This window comes from Grampus griseus (genome assembly GCF_964374135.1).
Source record: "Grampus griseus genome assembly, chromosome: 12".
NCBI classification, from domain to species: domain Eukaryota; kingdom Metazoa; phylum Chordata; class Mammalia; order Artiodactyla; family Delphinidae; genus Grampus; species Grampus griseus.
In genome coordinates this window covers 83,525,686-83,544,713 of record NC_139006.1, presented here as the reverse complement: position 1 = coordinate 83,544,713, position 19,028 = coordinate 83,525,686, and the positions used below count along the sequence as shown (strand labels likewise).

At 36.6% G+C, this 19,028-nt stretch overlaps 1 protein-coding gene across 3 annotated transcripts in view; it reads left to right on the top strand.

Moving 5' to 3' along the window:
• The window catches only part of NETO1 (neuropilin and tolloid like 1), a gene marked incomplete at both ends in the record, with an annotated part of 87,965 nt that overhangs the window by 47,002 nt on the left and 21,935 nt on the right, over positions 1-19,028 (top strand). The window contains 3 exons of one of the 3 annotated variants that reach the window (XM_082668280.1): positions 3,763-3,804; positions 3,923-4,050; positions 12,957-13,185. In XM_082668280.1, coding sequence (XP_082524406.1) covers positions 3,763-3,804; positions 3,923-4,050; positions 12,957-13,185 — 399 coding nt within the window. Of the gene's footprint in view, positions 1-3,762; positions 3,805-3,883; positions 4,051-12,956; positions 13,186-19,028 lie in introns of all 3 variants that reach the window. The other 2 variants (XM_082668279.1, XM_082668281.1) reach the window with 2 other exon arrangements.

Genomic DNA, 19,028 nt, shown 5'->3' with positions numbered 1-19,028 from the left:
TTGTCTTCTTTTCATTTCTTATGCGAAGCTTTTTCATTTGATTCAGAGTAGATTTCTCCTTTCCATAAATAAGAGACCGCTTTGAAATATCAGTTTCATTCTTTTCTCCAACTTTGGATATAGACAGTGTAATGGTGATGGAGAAAATGAGGCTTAGTCTCCTCCATCTCTGACAAATGTCCATCCTTCACAGTAAGAAACCTATATTATAAATATATATTTTATTTCATGGGAAATACTGTTAAATTTCATAATACTTACACTTTTATCTATGTGTGTGTATTTATAAAATAGGACAGAGAAATGTACTAATTCCAGCTGTGCTTCCATGTAGGCTCAAGACAAAATTCAAGGTTTCAAAACTAGAATGTATTGGACAAAAATGGGGTTACAGGGATTATAGCAGGGAAAATTAAAGATAACATGTCATTTTAGTAGGATTATGAAACACTTTAGCCTTTGGGTCTCATGAAAGGGTCTCATGGACCCTAGGGGCCCTTGACCATAACTTCAGCCTTGAAGAACGCTGGGTTAGGGGAATAATAGCTGTAATAACAACAACAAACAATCTAAAACCTCAGTAATTTCACATTATTAAAGTTTACTACTGCTTGCTCATTTAGCCTAATCAGGAAAAGGCTGTACTCCACACATTCATTTAGGAATTGGAGCTGATGGGGTTCTGCGTTGCCAATGTCTGCCTTCTGAGGTTGACCAGGGGAGAAAGTGGGAGTGGATAATTTTTTCAAGAAGTTTTTATGAGCCCAGCCTTTAAGTAAACTTCAACGCTTTGTCCACATTTCATTAGACATGGTATCCTCAGTTGCAAGGGAGGCTGGAAACATAGTCAGCTGTGTGCCAGGAAGAAAAAGATGCAGGTTTAGTAAATAGGAGGTCAGTCTTGAATATAGCACCTAATTTGATAGATTTCCTGTGAGAGCCTCTGAGTTGGAAAAGTGTAGGTATAAAGCATTGTACATATGTCAACAATATAAGAAAATCACGTCGGTGTAATGTAATTTCAATAACATTCAATAACATTTATTGTGCATGCATTATGTCCAAGCAGTGTCCTTTGTCCTGGATAAAGGGAGGAAGAATAGACGTAAAGGCCCTTGTAGAGCGTACTTCCTTATATGGGAGTAGGTGGTCAATAAAAAGCTAACAACTGGCAAAATAATTGTGATAAAAGAAACCACGAAGGGAGAAAAGAAAGTGGGAGTCAAAGAAAATGGGAGTCAATGACCCTTGGAGAGGGTCATCCAGAAGACCTTTCCTCTGAGATATTTGAGCCAAGAACTGAAGGATGAGAAGGATTCACAGGCGCAGAGCCCTGGGGAGAGATACTGAAGACAGAGAAAAGAGCAAGGTCAAATTGCCGAGGATGAGAACAGCCTAGAACGTTGTAGAAATAGAAAGGGTCCATGTGTTTTGAGAGGAAAGAGCAGAGGTTAGCAGTCTAGGGTATGTTGGCCCAGGTGGTCTGGGGCAAGAACACACGGGACTTTATAGTCCATTACAGAGAGTTGTGGCTTTAACTTAAGGGCAATGGAAAGCCAGGTGCATTTCATGATTTGATTTGTATTTCTCAAAGTTTATTCAGGTTGCTTAGTGGAGAATAGATTTGGGGAGCTGTAGAGTAGTAGATGACTATTAAGTCCAAGGTCATTGTGCTTCTGCATAATAATTTATGTCATTGCCCTGGACACCCTGAAGCAATAAGTCAATCTCAATATTCTTAAATTCAGTGTAGGCTGTTTTTAAAAATTATGTCGTTTATTTTCTGTCATTTATTTTACAGCTCGTAGGGGCCATGTGTTATCGTAATTGTGATATTACTGGTGCCTAATTCAAATGGAATTGCAGAAATGATTTTTTCCTAAAGATTTTTTTTTAAACAATCAGTGCTCTCACCATTAATACAACGACAAAAATACATTTTCAATTCTCAGAACTGGAATTTCTCTCAACGTTGTCTAGCATGAGTTATAAAAATGACAAATCTTCGCCTTCAAGCTAGAGAAGAAAATACTAACTACAGTCCCACAAGAATCATAGCAACAGCCATGCAAGGCTGAAGCATTCTCATCAAAAAGGAGATAGTGAGTAGCAATGCTGACCATTATGAAAAGTAGTAAAAAGGATATAATAAAGAATCCAGATAACTGGGGTAGGCAAGCTTGGTGGGTGGGTCTCTTCAATACCAATAAAAGTGCTTAACCGTGACAGCCAATCTGAGTAATTCTATACAAAACTGTTCTTTTCTTGTACATAGTAGGTATTACATATACATTTCTTGAAAGAATAACCAAATATCCATTGATTTAGATGAAGGAAAAAAATCTCTGCCAGGAGGAGGCCTGACCCAAGTAGACTATGTTTCCTCATTTCTATTTCTTTCATGGATATTGCATGCAGGTATTTCTTTCTGTCTTTCTTTTCCAAAAAAGCAAAAGAACTGTTTTCAAAACAGTTATACAAAGGAATTTGTATCTCGATTCAAAATTTATTACCACTGGTATTCTACTAGTGTCCTGCAATAAAGTGAGTCTAAGTAGGTGATATACCTAAATTGTAGGGGGGCCAATCCAGGACTTTCAGATTCAACAGATCAGCGCACATTGCTGTTTAAAAACAAACACACAAAAAATTCAATACTCTCTTTAGTAGAAAAAACAAAAAAACCTGTAGTGACGATAAGTACCCTAGTAAAATCAGTCTGCGGTTATGGATTTGGTGCGTTCACACGCACAGATGCACTAGGAAGCACACTTAGGTACACACGGACATACACGCACCCATGGTCTTAATATCCAGGACTAATTCTATCCAGAAAGAGCGCTACCCTTTCATATTTCAGCCCTAGACCATTATTGAGTGGTGTCTTATGAAACATTTCTAACTTTGTAAGATTTTTGATTTATCACTAATACCCTAGTAGCAAAAAGTAATTAAAATTCACAATCATCTTTTATATTGAATACCATGTGTCTCCAAGATAAATCATAGCCTCTGATGCTCTCACCCATAAATAAGAGAAAATCGATTCAAAGTAACTGAGATGATAGGGATGTGTATTGTTTCAAAAGAGCAAGAAACCCAGAGAAGTGCAACTCCAGGCGAGGTGAGTACCGTGCCCCAGTGATATTCTTAAGGACTCACGGTTCTCCATGGTTCTATTCTGCTCATCATAGAGTCAGCATTTTCTTACCTTAGCGTCTGTCAACATCACAAGTTGCCCACCACACATGGTCCCAAAGGCGCCAACACAAACATGACCACAACTTGAGCTGGGAAAACTGTATGCCTTTTGTCTATTTAGTATCAAGGAAAACATTCTCAGAAGCCCTCAAGTAGGCTCACCTTTATGTTACACTGGCTGTAATCAGACAAAATAATTGTATCTAGAAGAGATGGAAGTTTACCCAAACCTTGAATTATCTATGGATACATTTTACAAAAACATCTGTTGTCTGATTATAAAGAAAATGAGTAAAATTTTTACTTGGTTATTAGATGAAGTAATGACATGGGGAGGTTTTTTAAAATGGCTTCTTGATAAAAATCCTGTAGTAATAATATTACATTATGTAAATTAACATTTCAGTCTTAACATTATCATGCACTTTTTATTTAATCATTTAATTTCCCCTCGTACGTTTTATAAGGCACATTCCTGAATAATTTAATGGTATCTTACTCAACCTCATTTTAAGTCCTAAATGCAGAATAAGACTAATTGTCTTTTTCTCAATTTTTAAGATCCTGACTTTAAGGACCTTGGAGTTTTGAAACCATTACCAGGTTGGTAAAAGAGATATTTAATACCGTTCAGAGGCCTTTGTTTTCTGCTATGATATATACTTTCGGTTTATTACTCAAGCTCCATTTTTGTATGTTTGTTTGGCATTTCGTTATTTAGTGTGTGAGTTTGAGATGGGCGGCCCTGAAGGCATTGTGGAGTCTATACAAATTATGAAGGAAGGCAAAGCTTCTGCTAGCGAGGCCGTTGATTGCAAGTGGTACATCCGAGCACCTCCACGATCCAAGGTCAGTCTCAAGGTGAAATGCAGTTTGACAGTTGGCCTGCCAAGTGTCTCCAGCGTGCACTGCTTTGAACCAACTGGACATGCTTCATTCATTTCAGAGTGCAATCATAAGCTATCATTTTCTTTTAGTTTTGAATTGCAAATCGCCTTCCTCTGTTTAGTGTAACTTTCAAGGTCATAAATAATATGGAGAGGATGTTGGAGAGCTCATTGGATAACCTGGATAAGAGACTCTGGGGTAAATCTACCTCTCTGAAAAGTGCATTGAAATGTCACATATAAGCTATGGTTCTGAGCATAACTTATGTCCTTATTGTCAGTATCTGTAGTTTACTTGCTTTTTAACCTAAAATCATATCTATGGAAGAAATTGTCCAGGGCTCACAAAGTCATGTGTCTCTGGAATATAAAATAAACCTGCAGTAGGGCTGAGGGACAGACAGTGGTGATCAGGACCATGAAAAAGAGACAGCAGGTCCTTAACTGCCTATTAAACTCCTTGATGATCATCATGAGAAAATGTTGGTCCGGCATCACCAAGTCCTCCATTTTCTTCATAATATGCCCCAAATCTAGATTTTATGTTGATTACCTTGATTTTTTTTAATTTTATTTTTTGGCCACGCTGCACAATGTGTGGGATCTTAGATCCCCGACCAGTGATCAAACGCGCATCCCCTGCGGTGGAAGCGTGGAGTCTTAACCACTGGACTGCCAGGGAAGTCCCTGATTACCTTGATTTTTAAATGTTGACGATAAATTTTAAAAGTGGGAAACATTAGACGTATTAAACTAAATATATTGTGGGCCAGATTCAGACTCAGATCACTGTTTTGGAAACACTTGTTTAGAACAACCCCATTCATTCTATTATGGATGTATCTTAAGAAATATTGGGATGAGTAATTTTGTGCCAGTAGCCGTCACAGGTTTAGAGTGTCTGTTATTTGCTTATTCTCCCTTTATTGTCATCCTTCATTTATAGAATATAGTTACAACCAAGCTTTACTGATTTATTAGATTTGGAGTTGCCCATTTATTGAGGTTGAAACAGTTTGTTATTTAATTAATTGACTTAGTGATGCTATAAACTCTCAAGCACTGTGCTGAGGAAATGAAAAACTACGCTGTCCTCCTGTTTCCAGTTTAATCCGTAGACAACTATGTATCAAAATAATCCATGGAATATGACGAGATCATTATGGTATTTATAAGGTGTAGTAGAGTGAGGGAAAGGACCACATATAGCTGGTGAGGAAAATCAAGGGTGGAATCAAATTGCATTGCAGGGCGTCCTCTGAATCTTAATGAGAAATGGTGCTCTCAGGTAGACAAGGTGGGAAAGACTTTCCATGTAGAGCGAATAGCATCTGGAAGGTCATAGGATCATAAGAGAGCATGCTTTTTCAGGAATTCAAGGAACGGCATGTGACCAAATGAAAGCAGAACTATGGAGGTGAGTGGTTACGCTGAAGGGCTCTGTCCATTCCCCTGAAGAGCCCAGATTTATCCTGAGTGCATTAGTGATACATGGAAGAGTGTGAAACAGGAAAGTGATGTGATCAGATCTGCATTTTTGAAGAACAGATTTTCCCTGTCTAGAAAAGACAGAGGTGTTAACACCTCAAGCTATAGATACAAAAGAATTTGGTGGCTGGATATTTAGGGTGAGGGAAAAATAAAACTCATGTCTGAGGGAGTTGGTATCTCAGGAAGTATTTTTGTCCTTCTTCACTTGATTGCCCGTGAATATGTCTTTGGGGTTCGCATATAATTTGGAAGTGTGGAACACTTTCCCCAAGCTTCTGGTTATGGAGATTCAGACCATGGTCCAAGTTCCAGCTTTGCCACTGCAGGTCTCTTTGCATCTGAACAAGTCTTTAAAAAGTTAATTGCATTATGAAGAAAGACACAGTGATTCCTCCTTCAAAAAAAATCCAAGGCTACTGGTGACATAAAACCCAACCCACTACAAAGATAATGTGAGAACTAGATTGCAGTTGATTATGCTCCCTTACATAATCTGTGGGTTCACATGTGCTATTTATTTTCCTTAAACTCTATGAGTGAAAGATTTTATAGATTCTTTTTCAACAGGGAATATTTGAGTCCCACCTCATGGTCATAACTAGCACCTTTGTCACCTCAGTGTCAAAGAGACAGTTTCTATGGAATTGCAAACACACAACCATTTCCTTCCAGCTGGTGAATAGACTGTCTTCTGTACAATTGCAGAACAACAATACCCAGTGTACCTGCCTGTTACAGAATTTGGCATTCTGTGACCCAAAGGGGAAACCGCCTGCAGAGCTGGACAAAGCCGCCTGCAGAGCTGGCTCTATTGTGACAGACTTTCTCTGTTAAATTAAAGGTTAGGGGATAGGAAGTGGCTTTGAATAACTGTCGAGAAAAGCAAGAACTGGAGATGACAGCCTATGTGGGCTTTCTATTTATATGGAGTTCCTAGCAGCCTCGGAGAACAGACTATCAAAGCGCAAGTTAAACCTGAAATGGCTCATGTGAATATTTGAATGATAACTAGTGACGGAAACATATTACACAATGAAAGTGCAAAATAGCTTACTGGGGTTCTATTAAAATTTACATCGAGGGTATATTGCTTCTCAGCCTCTTCACAAACAGAAAATACAATATCTGATATTTCCTTTGTTTGAGAATTGTAATACAGATGATCGCCTTTAATTAGAATGCGATTAACCCAGATTTCTTAGAAACTGGAATACCAGAGCCAGAAAGAAAGTTGGAAATACGTTACTGACGTGTCCTTTAACAGATGAATACGTTGAGTCAGGATAGTGAAGTTGGTTAACGATGGGATGTCGAAATATGCCTCTGTAAGCAACGCTTTGGTTTTCATACAGATTCTAGAGCAAGGGTGGTAGGAGAGTATTATGGTGTCTAGTTCTGGATCTGGTCCAGGAAAGAATCATTAGAGAAGAATGTTGGATGAGCCCATCGTGGTAACAATGTCAATTTCATGAAGGCTGAGACTTATTTCTCTCTAGATACCCAGTACCAAGAAAAATCTGTCATTCAGTTAAAACGCGTGGAAAAAATAAACTGATGTATACATATCTAGAAAAATGGACATGGTGACAATCTTCAAGCATATGAAGAACTGTTAGGAGACAGAAATAAGAGGATAAGGCTTAATCTGCATGTTTTCAAGTACTGCAATTTATTTGTATGCTTGAATCTAGAGAAATATTCAATATAAAGAAGGTTTTTGTTTTTTATTTTAATAATGGAGATGCCCAAAGATCAAATGAGATTCCATGGGAGGAATCCAAGTAAAATTTGGCAGGGATTTTATATAATAATTAAAAAGTCAAGTAATTTTTTGGCATAGATAATATTAAACTCCTTTTCAGACCAAAACTTGATGAATCTATGATAAGTAACTGCTTAAATATTTGATTAGTTAGTAAAAGGGCTGAAGCCAGGTCTCCATGTCCTGACTCGAAGTCCAGTGTGATGTCACAAAACCACACTATTTGGGGAAATTGTCAAATTTGTTAAGACAAGAAAATAAATAAATCAAAAGACTTTTAAAAGTGTATACATGAAGATAATTAATTTAATGATTAAGGTCTTGGGAGAATAAAACTAGCTTTTATTAATTACCCATCATTTAAAACTTCAAATTAATTTTTAAATGTTACTTAATTCAAAATACTTTGATAAAAAACAGAAAAACTTGACAAATACAATAAATCAATCTTTTATAGCGAAGTTGAGTTTTCAGCCTCATATGACCTTAGCAAAAAAACACAGTCCAGCTCACCAATATTTCTTTTTTTGTTTGTTTGTTTGTTTTTTGCGGTACGCGGGCCTCTCACTGCTGCGGCCTCTCCCGCTGCGGAGCACAGGCTCCGGACGCGCAGGCTCAGCGGCCATGGCTCACGGGCCCAGCCGCTCCGCGGCATGTGGGATCTTCCCAGACCAGGGCACGAACCCACATCCCCTGCATCGGCAGGCGGACTCTCAACCACTGCGCCACCAGGGAAGCCCATATTTCTAACCTATAGATAATATATGGGCATTGTTTGAAGCTGCTCAGTTTGTGGTAATTTGTTATGGGATCAAGGAGAAAATTAATGCAACAGGCAAAGGGTAGCAACAATAATTGTTGACAATGATAAGTTTAGGGATTCTAAAGATTGAGTCTGCTCTTATTATCTCCAAAATGAAAATAAAAATTGGGTAAACAGATTGAAAATCTTAACTGATTAGATAACTACCAATGTTATGGTTCAACTTTGTTTTTAAATGAAATCTCAGTTTTGTAACATCAGATTTTGGAGGGTCACTCAGATGGACCTGAAATATTTTGATACTTGTCTGTGCATGCCAGAAAACCATTTTAATATGGCTGTATCTGGGTGTGTTGTGTGGGGTGTGTGTTTTTTCAATAGTATGATGTTCTGGTTTTTTCCTCCAAATAAAGTGCTACCCTCTAAATTCATGGGATATTCTACCTAAAATTATAAGGCCTGGCAAGTCCAGCCACAAATAAAAAGCAACCACAGAAATCCTGGGTTACACGCTTTTTAGAATGTAGCTTTAGTTATCAAAGTGTAAAGCAATATGGAAACCATGGTTAACGTTTTTCAGACTGTGGTGTATTTAATTTGTATTTATCATGGAGAAAACGTTTCTGGCAAATCTTAAATAATTGCGCCAAACAATGTTTGTATTTTGCATATCATTGTGACATGAGAGGAGAGAGCCGGTTGAATGGTTGGTATTACACATTTGTAAGTATATTAACTTAGTAAATCGTTAGCTAGATTTACTTGCTTTAAGTATACGAAAGGGATTCTGCTGTCTACATTAGTGTGATTTGGAAGACAGATATCACTAGAAATTGTTTATGTGTTCTGAAGCCTCCCACGTCCTATTCAATAAATCATTTTGTCAGCTCCAACTCTTTGTGATTGATTAGAAAGAAGAATGCCTCAAAATGATTCACGGAGAGGAGATTGTAATCTGACTATTTTACTGGAGTTATATATGATGCTGTTTATCACTTTCTCTTTTCTTCAGCAGAGAGACTAACGCGCTTTCTGTGGTTTTCTACCTTGAGTGAAAACATTGTCATATGGCATTCTTCCCCTTAGTGATATTACGGCACAAGGTTTAAGCGGATGAGATGTCATCTAAATCCTAATGTAGGGAGGGTTTTTATACGATATATACTATAGCTAGTGTGGGAAAACTTGAGCACTTTTCTGGCTAATGGCATTTGGCTTTTGCAGCAACACCTCTGTGCCCAGTAAAGCTAATACCCACTGGAATATTTTACTTCTTTTTTTAAACTATTAAAAAAAATTTTAATGATTGAATGCTTCAGAAGTGAATATATAAAATCTAGTGACTGTAATCGTTCACTTCCTCTATGAATAGTATTCTGTCTAATAAGAATAGTCTTTCGATACAGAAGGTTCTTCGACTTCAGCCATTGCCCTTCATGTAAGAATGCAAACCATTCACCTCCCGTGGAAGTTCACACTCTCTAGAACTGTCAAATGAGAACACATGGGCCGAATATGCAAATTGTCTTTCTAACTACAGCAGTATTCTTCTATAAGATAATCTTATTTTTAAAGAAAATTTAAGACAGCCATTTACTTCAGAGAGACACATTTATTTTCTGTGAATGTTATTCATATCTCAATCGTCAATATGTTTCTTAGCCCCTTTAGAAATGCTTATTTGTCGATTTTGTTGGAGTTTGTTTTTATTCAAGACTATAACATTCTTTCTGGAATATCAGTCTTTGAAAATTTTCAAAAAATTTATATGCAGCTGCAAAGTTTGATACTAAGGAGAAAAGTGTCAGGCATATCTGAGTTCAATACCAATCTATTACTAAAGGGCCTGTGTCACTTTGAGAAAGTTACTTAGCTTTTCTAAACCTTGGTGTGTTTTTTCATTTTAAAATAGTTATTATAATAGTGTGTATTACTGTTGAGAGATTTGAGTGAAATAATGTGTTAGCTCAATGTCTTAAGTTATTGCCAGTACACGACGCAAATACTAAGTTAGTATGTTAAGTTGTGTTTCTGAAATAATTGTTCAGACATGTTCGGCCACTGAATCACTCATCCTGAAAATGTCACAGGATCAAATATCTTTCTTTCTTGAATTAGTCAAATGATTACTTTATTTTTCTTTCTGTGGAGATGCTGTTTGCTTTTTATAGCTTTGTAAGAGCATTGGAGGGAGGGGTTTTCAGTTACCCTACTCAGTGTTTTCTCCTGTTAGTAACTATGTACGTTTACAATTGTAATTGCATATTCTTTTGAGGTCTAATAAACTATGTTGGAGTCATTGTATAGTATTTGAGAATATAGATATATATTTGATTTTTGTTGCATTTAACAACTTTTTTACTTTCTAAGAATACCTAGATTTTATAGGTATTTACATTTTTTATATTTTTATAGTGTTTTCAATTTGTTTACTTTTATTCAGGATGGGGCTAGTGAAGAGCTCTTTAAAACAAAAGTTTAGGATTTTAATACTACTTAAGGCTTTCACGTTGCTTTACTTATTTTCCTTGAGCAAAAGCTATTTTGTCTCCTGTGCTCCAGCTTCCTGGTAAAGGTCATCTAACTACAGACCCAGTTCCTTTTTACAAATCCTTGTGAAAATTTGAAAAACAAACCAGTTAGTAGAAACTTGGAAGGTTTAACATTTTCAGATATGCCTTCCTAGGGTGGACAATTTGGAATTTTCTGGATAATTTTCAGGAATGTAACATTTGGTTGGGAAGAGTGCATCCAAGATGGGCTACATGAGTAATATTTGAACTTTTCATAGAATAAAACAAAGCAATGACGGAGGAATGAAGAACAGGCAGGCTTTCCTAGGCTGTATGTTTTATAAGATCGCAGTAATGGCAGTTAATTTAAAGTCAGTATCAAAGTATTTGGGAATTTTGGGATAGCTTCCAACTGAGATGTTACAGATTGCATATACATGAAAACCTGCTCACCATGCAAAGCATAATGAAACTACAGTGCTTTCCATTGTTTCTTAGTTTTGTCCATTTCCCCCTATGTTTCTCTTTTTGTTCTTCCTCCTGAGAGTTATGTGACGATTTCCTGCCATGGGACTCACATTTTATTCACACTCAATTCCTTATGAGTCTGCAGCATATGACGTATATGCTTTTATGTCACAGTTTAGAGTTATAAATACCTTGTTTTGAAAATGATTGCATGTCATTTTCTACTGCAAATAATAAAATGTCAATTATTCTATGTAATTATCATGACTTACGGCACTCAAAACAAAGTCTGGGGTATAGGTGCCCAATGAATGTGAGACAGATGCTGAAAAAATGAAGTTAATAAAGAAAACAGAATTTCCAGTCAGTAGGTCATTAAACGTACATCTGTGCAAATTTTATGGAGTGAGTGCTTAACATACACAGCACAGGGTGTAACACTGCGAATCAAATAAGTACACCACCACCCCAGCTTTTCAGGAACACACAGTTTAGCAAAAAGTACATATAACCTGTAACTAAAGCTTAAAATATGTTCAGAATACTTTAGCACAAAGGGAGAATCATGCCGCCGTGGTTGGGGAGGGGGAGGGCTGAACATTCTTTTTTTAATATGATTATTATATGTTACAGGTGTACAGCATTATAATTTACCACCTGTGTACTCTGCAGAGTGGTCACCACCACAGGTCTAGTTACCATCCATTCCCATACAGTTGACCCCTTTCACCTGTTTTGCCCACCCTCAACTCACTTCCCCTCTGGTAACAACTAATCTGTTTTTTCTGTCTAAGAGTTTGATTTTGTTTGTTTGTTTTATAGATTCCACATATGTGTGAAATCATAGCGTTTGTCTTTCTCCACCCGACTTACTTCATGTAGGCATAATACCTTCAAGGTCCATCCATGTTGTCACAACTGGCAGGATTTTGTTCTTTTTTATGGCTGAGTAGTAATCCATTATACATAAATATTTATCATTGGTTGAATTAATTGTTTGTGATTTTTAATGCATATTTGTGCAGAGTCAAATAATATCTGATGCTCTTAAAACAGTATGTCTGAAGCAGTATAATATTGTGGAAGGATTATGGACTAGAGAGTTGGAAGGAACTTGTGTCTAATTTGCAATTTATACCATCCGAGTCTGCATTTCCTGAACATGACAATAAAATGTGCCACTTTATAGAGCTGTTGGGAGTATTTAACAGTAATCTATAAAGTAGGTTATACATACGGTACTTTTTACTCATTAAGTGTTAATTTAATTTTTATTTACGTGGACTTAAAATGCCTTGACCCTGTTATGGTGAGAATGATCATAGATTAGCTGTGCTTTTAAAAATATTCTGAACCTCAAAAATGAAGCAGCATAGTTATGTGAAATAATCTAAACAAAGTAAAATCAGAGACGGTCTTTTGAAACCATTTCTGGTTTTGTTTGATATTCGTACAAATTATTTATTTCCCTGAATTTTTGGAAGTGGATTGAAGCCACGGATCTATAACAAAAATGTATCAGGAATATTTAAAACACATTTGTGCTGATTAAAATAAAACAGTGTGTAAGTATGAAAACTAATAACTGATTCCAGATAAGTTATGAGAAGAAACAAGGATCATTTGTGTAAAAATACTCAGCTATGGGAAATGGTACATTTACCTCAAGAAAGGACAATAACATTTGAAAACAATTTTAAACACAAGTTGATCTGAGTCATACATCTTTACTTTCCACAGGGAAAAAATAATAAGATTGATTGCAATCAAGACTGTCTTGTGAGACAGAAAGAGAAAGGAAGTTCTGGTGCTTGGTGAACTACTCTCCTATATTCATTCTGGGAAATTATCCTCTCTTTGTTGTTTTACAGATCTACTTACGATTCTTGGACTATGAGATGCAGAATTCAAATGAATGCAAAAGGAATTTTGTGGCGGTGTATGATGGAAGCAGCTCCGTGGAGGATCTGAAAGCCAAGTTCTGCAGCACCGTGGCCAATGACGTCATGCTCCGTACAGGTCTCGGGGTCGTCCGCATGTGGGCGGACGAGGGCAGTCGCAACAGCCGGTTTCAGATGCTCTTCACATCCTTTCAAGAACGTAAGAATCTCTGCACTTCACTGTTTATCCTTCGAATGTGTCAGATGATGCAAATCTCATAAACGGTTGATGGTGTTTTCTTCATGCAGTTTGAGCACAGCAGGCTGCGCCTTAGTAAGTTGTTCACATCGCTGAGATTCCCTTTCCTTCGCTTTGGTCCAGGGACAGGAGAGTTACATGTTACCTTTTGATTACCTATATCGGCATATGCATCATAGCCTTGCTTAAGACACTTCACAGTATTCAATTGGGAAATGATGAATTTTGTTTGTCGTTTGTTTAGCTCTAACCAAGCTATGGAACTGAGGCAGCAGCTTCCAATGAAGTTTAAGTCTTAAAAACCTGCATAGAAATATTTGGTAGGTTCTCTTTAGTAAGCTTCTCTTGCCGTCCCATTGATTTCAAATAGGTCTGTGACTACAGAGCTCCCATTAAAGTAGGCAAAGAGGGAGAATTGCTTGGGAAGAGAGTAAATAGAAAAAGTTCCAGAAAATAGTTTAAACGGCTCAATGGATGACACCCAGAGTTATGGGCAAAGCACAGAAATTTTAGAAAATCCTGTTCTAACAAATAATGAATTATATTAATAGATATATGTTTGAACTGTTCTTTAGAAGCTTTGAATAATTCATGTTTAATAAATTTATACAAATGAAAAATAAACCTAAGAAATTCAGCTTTAAGGAATCAGTCCTTTACCATTTGAAACTATACATTTTTTTAAAACAGAAAAGACAATGTTTTTGAAATGTCAAGGATTTCTCAGTGATAGAGCAGTCACTGTTTTTTCAATTCATAAATGTTAAATGTATTAGACGATTACTTTGTATCATAAACGAATAGTTTGCGCTTTAAGTTGCTCTTTAATTACCCAGTTGGAGAATTCTAGGGCCCCAGAAGTACTGAATGTCACTCAGTCTTTCTATATCTTGATACCATCACAGAGTATGTTAAATCTCCCACCCAAGATTATTGCAGATTTCAACAGCACGTTGCTATCTATGTCTTCATTTCAGAAGTTGATCAAAATGTTAGAACGAGTGCATCTTTATTTCAGCAAGGTATCTGGCCAAAAAACCCTCATCATTTTCTTGTTTGGAATTTGAAGAAATTCAGGCTGTAAGATAGCACATTTGGTGTTTTCACCGATGATTGCTTTACCATATCCGGTCGATTGTGCCTTTGGTGAGGCTCAGAGTGTACCTTATTCAATATTTTTGTCTGTCTTGGATAATCACAGATTGAGAACTTTCTAATTTAACACATACGGAAGTTCTAGTTAATATGTAATATAATCGAGTTTTTAAAACTATCACAAAAATATGCAGTTTTTATCAAAGCTATGCCATAAAATGTAGTAAGGATAAATTAAAATATGTATTCTTACGTTTCATATATCAAGTAAAGAAACTCTGACTCCTAGGACTTCCTAAGGTTTTATTGCATTCAAACTCAACATAAGCCAATAATTTTTTAAAGAATTGACAAAAAATATCTAAGGCAGTATTGGCTTATATTAAGGAAAATGCAATAAACAGCTCAAAGAAGATACTCCTGTAGGAAGCTGCACTGGTCAAAATGCAAATTGCATAACCTGTTCTCTTCTGGGTGTTATTACTGAGGAGCAGAGTCATCAGTTAGAAGAGGCTGACCGGGATGCAGAAGCATCTGGAATCATGGGAGAAGGGCAAAGGAGAAGGAATGTTTATCTTACAGATTTCTTTTTTTCAAAATGTGATAACTACCTTAGACTTAGGTGGGTGATATAGATTAATGTTTGAGAGGTAAGATTAATGTTTGTTAAATTAATTATAGGAAACTATTTGAGTGTAATTTAGGAAGAAGAAACGTCTAGATCGTAGGAGCTGCAATATTCCAAAATTGAATGGGTTCCCACAGAGGCTATTCCACAGAAGGCTATATGAGAAATGGGTTCTCATCGGGCGTGAATGGTGTAGGGGAAGTGTCTAGGTTGGATAGGGGAAAAGGAAGACTAGCTAACGTCTAAGGTCCCTTTCATCTCGAAGATTAAGACCTGTGAGACTTTGAAATTCTGCTTATATAAGAAATGGTGAATTCTATCATACTGGTAAAATTCTGCTTATATAAGAAATGGTGAATTATATCATTAGAGATATTTTTGAGCTAAAAGACAGAGTTTTCATTCTGTAATTAAATGATCTCTGGAAGTCATTCAAGTGGGTGAACTTTCAGTGACTAATCCAGAAGAAACAGGGTATTCTCCCTAAGAAAGCCACTTAATGTTCCTACACAATGGAGGGACGATCACGCTCATCTGAGTGAGTATTACGTAGCAGTTTCCATGATTATCTCATAAATTTACAGGAAGCTTTGATTGAAACAAATTTATCCTCTGTGTCATGTTGCCTATGCAGTTTTGTGATGATATTTTGTTTTTTCTGCCTTGACTAAAACTGTGCAGAATTCTACTATTCCATGCCTACGATCAATCAAAGTCAGCGTGTGATGGAGTATATGGGTATAGACTAAGTATTTTTGCTTTGAAATCAAGGTATTCCCGATAAAAGATGAAAAGTTTCAAAACAACAGGAAGTAGACTTCAATCAATTCTTTTATTCAGAAATGAGTGATTCTAATCTTTATTCCACATACACACACATATGGAATAAAGATTAGAGATGTGAGTCAATGACCAGCTTTTTCTTACTCAAATAATGAGAAACCACCTTGATATTTTTCTTGGTTCCTCTGTTTATTAGGTGGTATCCCCAAGTGCAGTGTTGAAAAGTGCTTAGGGCATAATCAACACTATTCTAATATCTGTCAAAACGTCTTATATTAGGACCATAGGATATTTTTAGGAGTTAGATAAGAGCTTAGAAGCCATCTATTTCTATCTCAAACATTTTATGAATTCAAACAGAAAAAGAAAAGACCCAGGGAAGTTAACTGACTTTCCCTGAATACCCTCAACACCATGCTTAATGATTTGAAAACAGCACGGAGGCAAGAATGTAAGACCTGACTAATGGATGCAAGTGGGAATATATTTTCAACTCATTTTATTTTTACATTTGTATCTGAATAAATTACAGTAAAGGGAAAGGATGAGTGTATAAGAGAGAGGCGTAGAAATTCTTACTGTGAGTCATCCCACTTTGAGGTTTCACAGGCACCTTAGAAGAATTTTAAAAGTCTGGATTAAATGCCAACATTTGCAACAATGAAAACTATCCTCTAATATAATGGGAGGAATATAAGATCACTGAATTGAGAAGTATTTACCTTCAACTGTGTCATGAGAAATAACATCTTCCCTAGATAGGTCCTATAAATATCATACTCCTGCCCCTACTGTCTTGCTAACTCTTCACCTCAGCCTTTTCTCAGCTCTGCCTGAGATTGCTGCCCTGATTAATGGTATCACAGTGCTGTTGGCTGCTGTTAAAAAAATGTTTAGAACAACTTTGAAACCTATCAACTAGAGAACAAACAATCAGTGTTATCACCAAATAGGCACTGCCTTACTTCATTAGATTATAGTCTTTTTAATACTTCAAATGGCATCTTGTACTCAGATTACTCAGAATGCTCAGTCCACTCTTAAATAATCTATACAGTGGAGACGAACACATATATGGGCACCCGAAAAAGACCTCAAATTTTTAGGTATTAATTTTGGATAGTATTCTCTACGAAAGATGACTTATGTAAACTTTAAATATATTCTGAAATGAAGAGGAAAACGTATTAACCACTGTGACTAATTTGCTTTCTTGGGTCAAAAATCAACAATTATGAGAATCAGGTTAGAAACACAGCTGAGGATAAAGAAGAATGAATCCAACTTGAGATAAAGACGGAATAGTTTGAATAATTCTCACATTGATCTTGAAAGTATGCTATATTTTATTTTAGTGACTCAATTTAAGATTGCCTATAAGAATAGAGTTTTACACATTTGCATCACTTTTCATAAAGACGTTGGTCTTGCTCTAAAAAATCATCTAAAATTTTTGGAATTCATTATGGTTAGTGTAATTTCAATGTTGAGCATACTTATACATGAAAACGCATGATCAGTTATGATAGAACTGTATATTTAAGTATTGTATATGTATAATGGAGACATTCGTGAAATGGACCTCTTCACATTGAGTCACAAGCCAGATCTTCTGATCCTGCCTTTTCCTGAACACACCGTGAATTTGCGGTAACTAGGATGAATGAATACAGTAGTGATGTCTCATTGTGACTTCTGAAGTTCTACCTTCAGCTGCTCTTCGGCTCTTATTTACACCATGATAAAATCTCAATCACTTAATGCTTGATTAACGGGCAGCCTATTTCTGTTAAAAACAGACATGTAAGTAAAAAGAGATGAAAAGAAAATTGTTCATTTTAAAGATGTAGGAACAATGTTTACAATAATTTGCTAAAATGAGACTTTGTATTTCATTTCATATCAATTTATGGCAAAAGGCCATAGAGCCTAAACTACAGATTTATTTACAGTAAAGGAATATACATACAGTAATATTTAATTTTAAAGAGGAGTTGAATTGAAGGATTCTGTGGAAGGCACAGAATCCTACAATATCATATTGTAATTAAATTACATTCTATGGCAAAAGTTATTTTGCAGGTGTAAATAAGGTCTTAGTCAATTGATTTTGAGTTCATCAAAAGGGAGATTATCTTGGGTGGACCTGACCTCGTCAGGCGAGCTCCCCAAAATAAGGTGAAGCATGAGTCAGAAAGACTGCTGGCCTGGAAGAAGAAAGCAGACAGGTATGTTGTGAACTGCCTGCCTGTTACAGGGGTGAACTCTAGGAGCTGAGAACATCCCTAGCCATTGACTAGCAAGTAAATGGGGACCCCAGTTGTATAACTGCAAGGAACTGAATTCTACCAACAACCCGAATAAGCTAGGAAGACAACCCTGAGAATCAGATGAAAACCACAGCCCCAACCGATGCCTTGATTTCACCTTGTAAGATTCTAGCAACAGATCCAGTACTTGGGCTTCTGAAATTGTGTGATAAAAATTGGGTGTCGTTTTAAGATATTAAAATTGGGGTGATTATTACACAGCAATAGAAAACTATTGCAGATTTTGGTACTGTATGTGAGATGCTGCTATAACAAATACCTAATAGGTGGAGACAGGTTTAGAATCAAGCAGTGATCACAGGTTGGTTGAATTTTGAGAATAATGATAGAAAAAGCCTAAATTGCCTCAGACAGGTGGTTAAAATATACCTGGACTTGGAGGGCTGCCAGTGGGGCTCAGATAGAAGTGAGGAGTATTTATTAGAAACTGGAGGAAGGGCGATCCTTGTTTTGTAGTGGCAGAAAGTGTAGCGAAATTGTGTCCTGCAGTGATGTCAGAAGGCAGACTTGTAAGTGACAAACATTGGCTCTATAACTAAGTAGACTACTGAGAAAAGTGGTGGAGGTATAGCCTGGTTTCTCTTGCTGCTTATAGTAACATGAGGAAGGGGAGAAATAAATCTAAAGAATTATTAAACTAAAAGGAATTAGGACTGGATGGTTTTTAAAGCCCCAGCTTCTTCAGGTGGCAAAGGTGTTAAAAGATAGAAATGACGCTGAAAATACGGCAGAGAGAAAAGGCTGAATATGACTGTATAACCTTTGCTCAACCATCAGAAACATCAAAAAATCTCAGTGTTTAGTAACTAAAAGGCCCTTCAAAGAAGAGGTTAAATTTGGACCTTATAGATCCTCTAAGTCAAGCTAGAGGGTCTCCAGGAGGAGAAGGGCAATGACCCTCAGCCATTACAGTGGTAACCAAGGGAGCAAAAGGATTCTCTCAAATAGATTTATGGGTGGAGTATTTG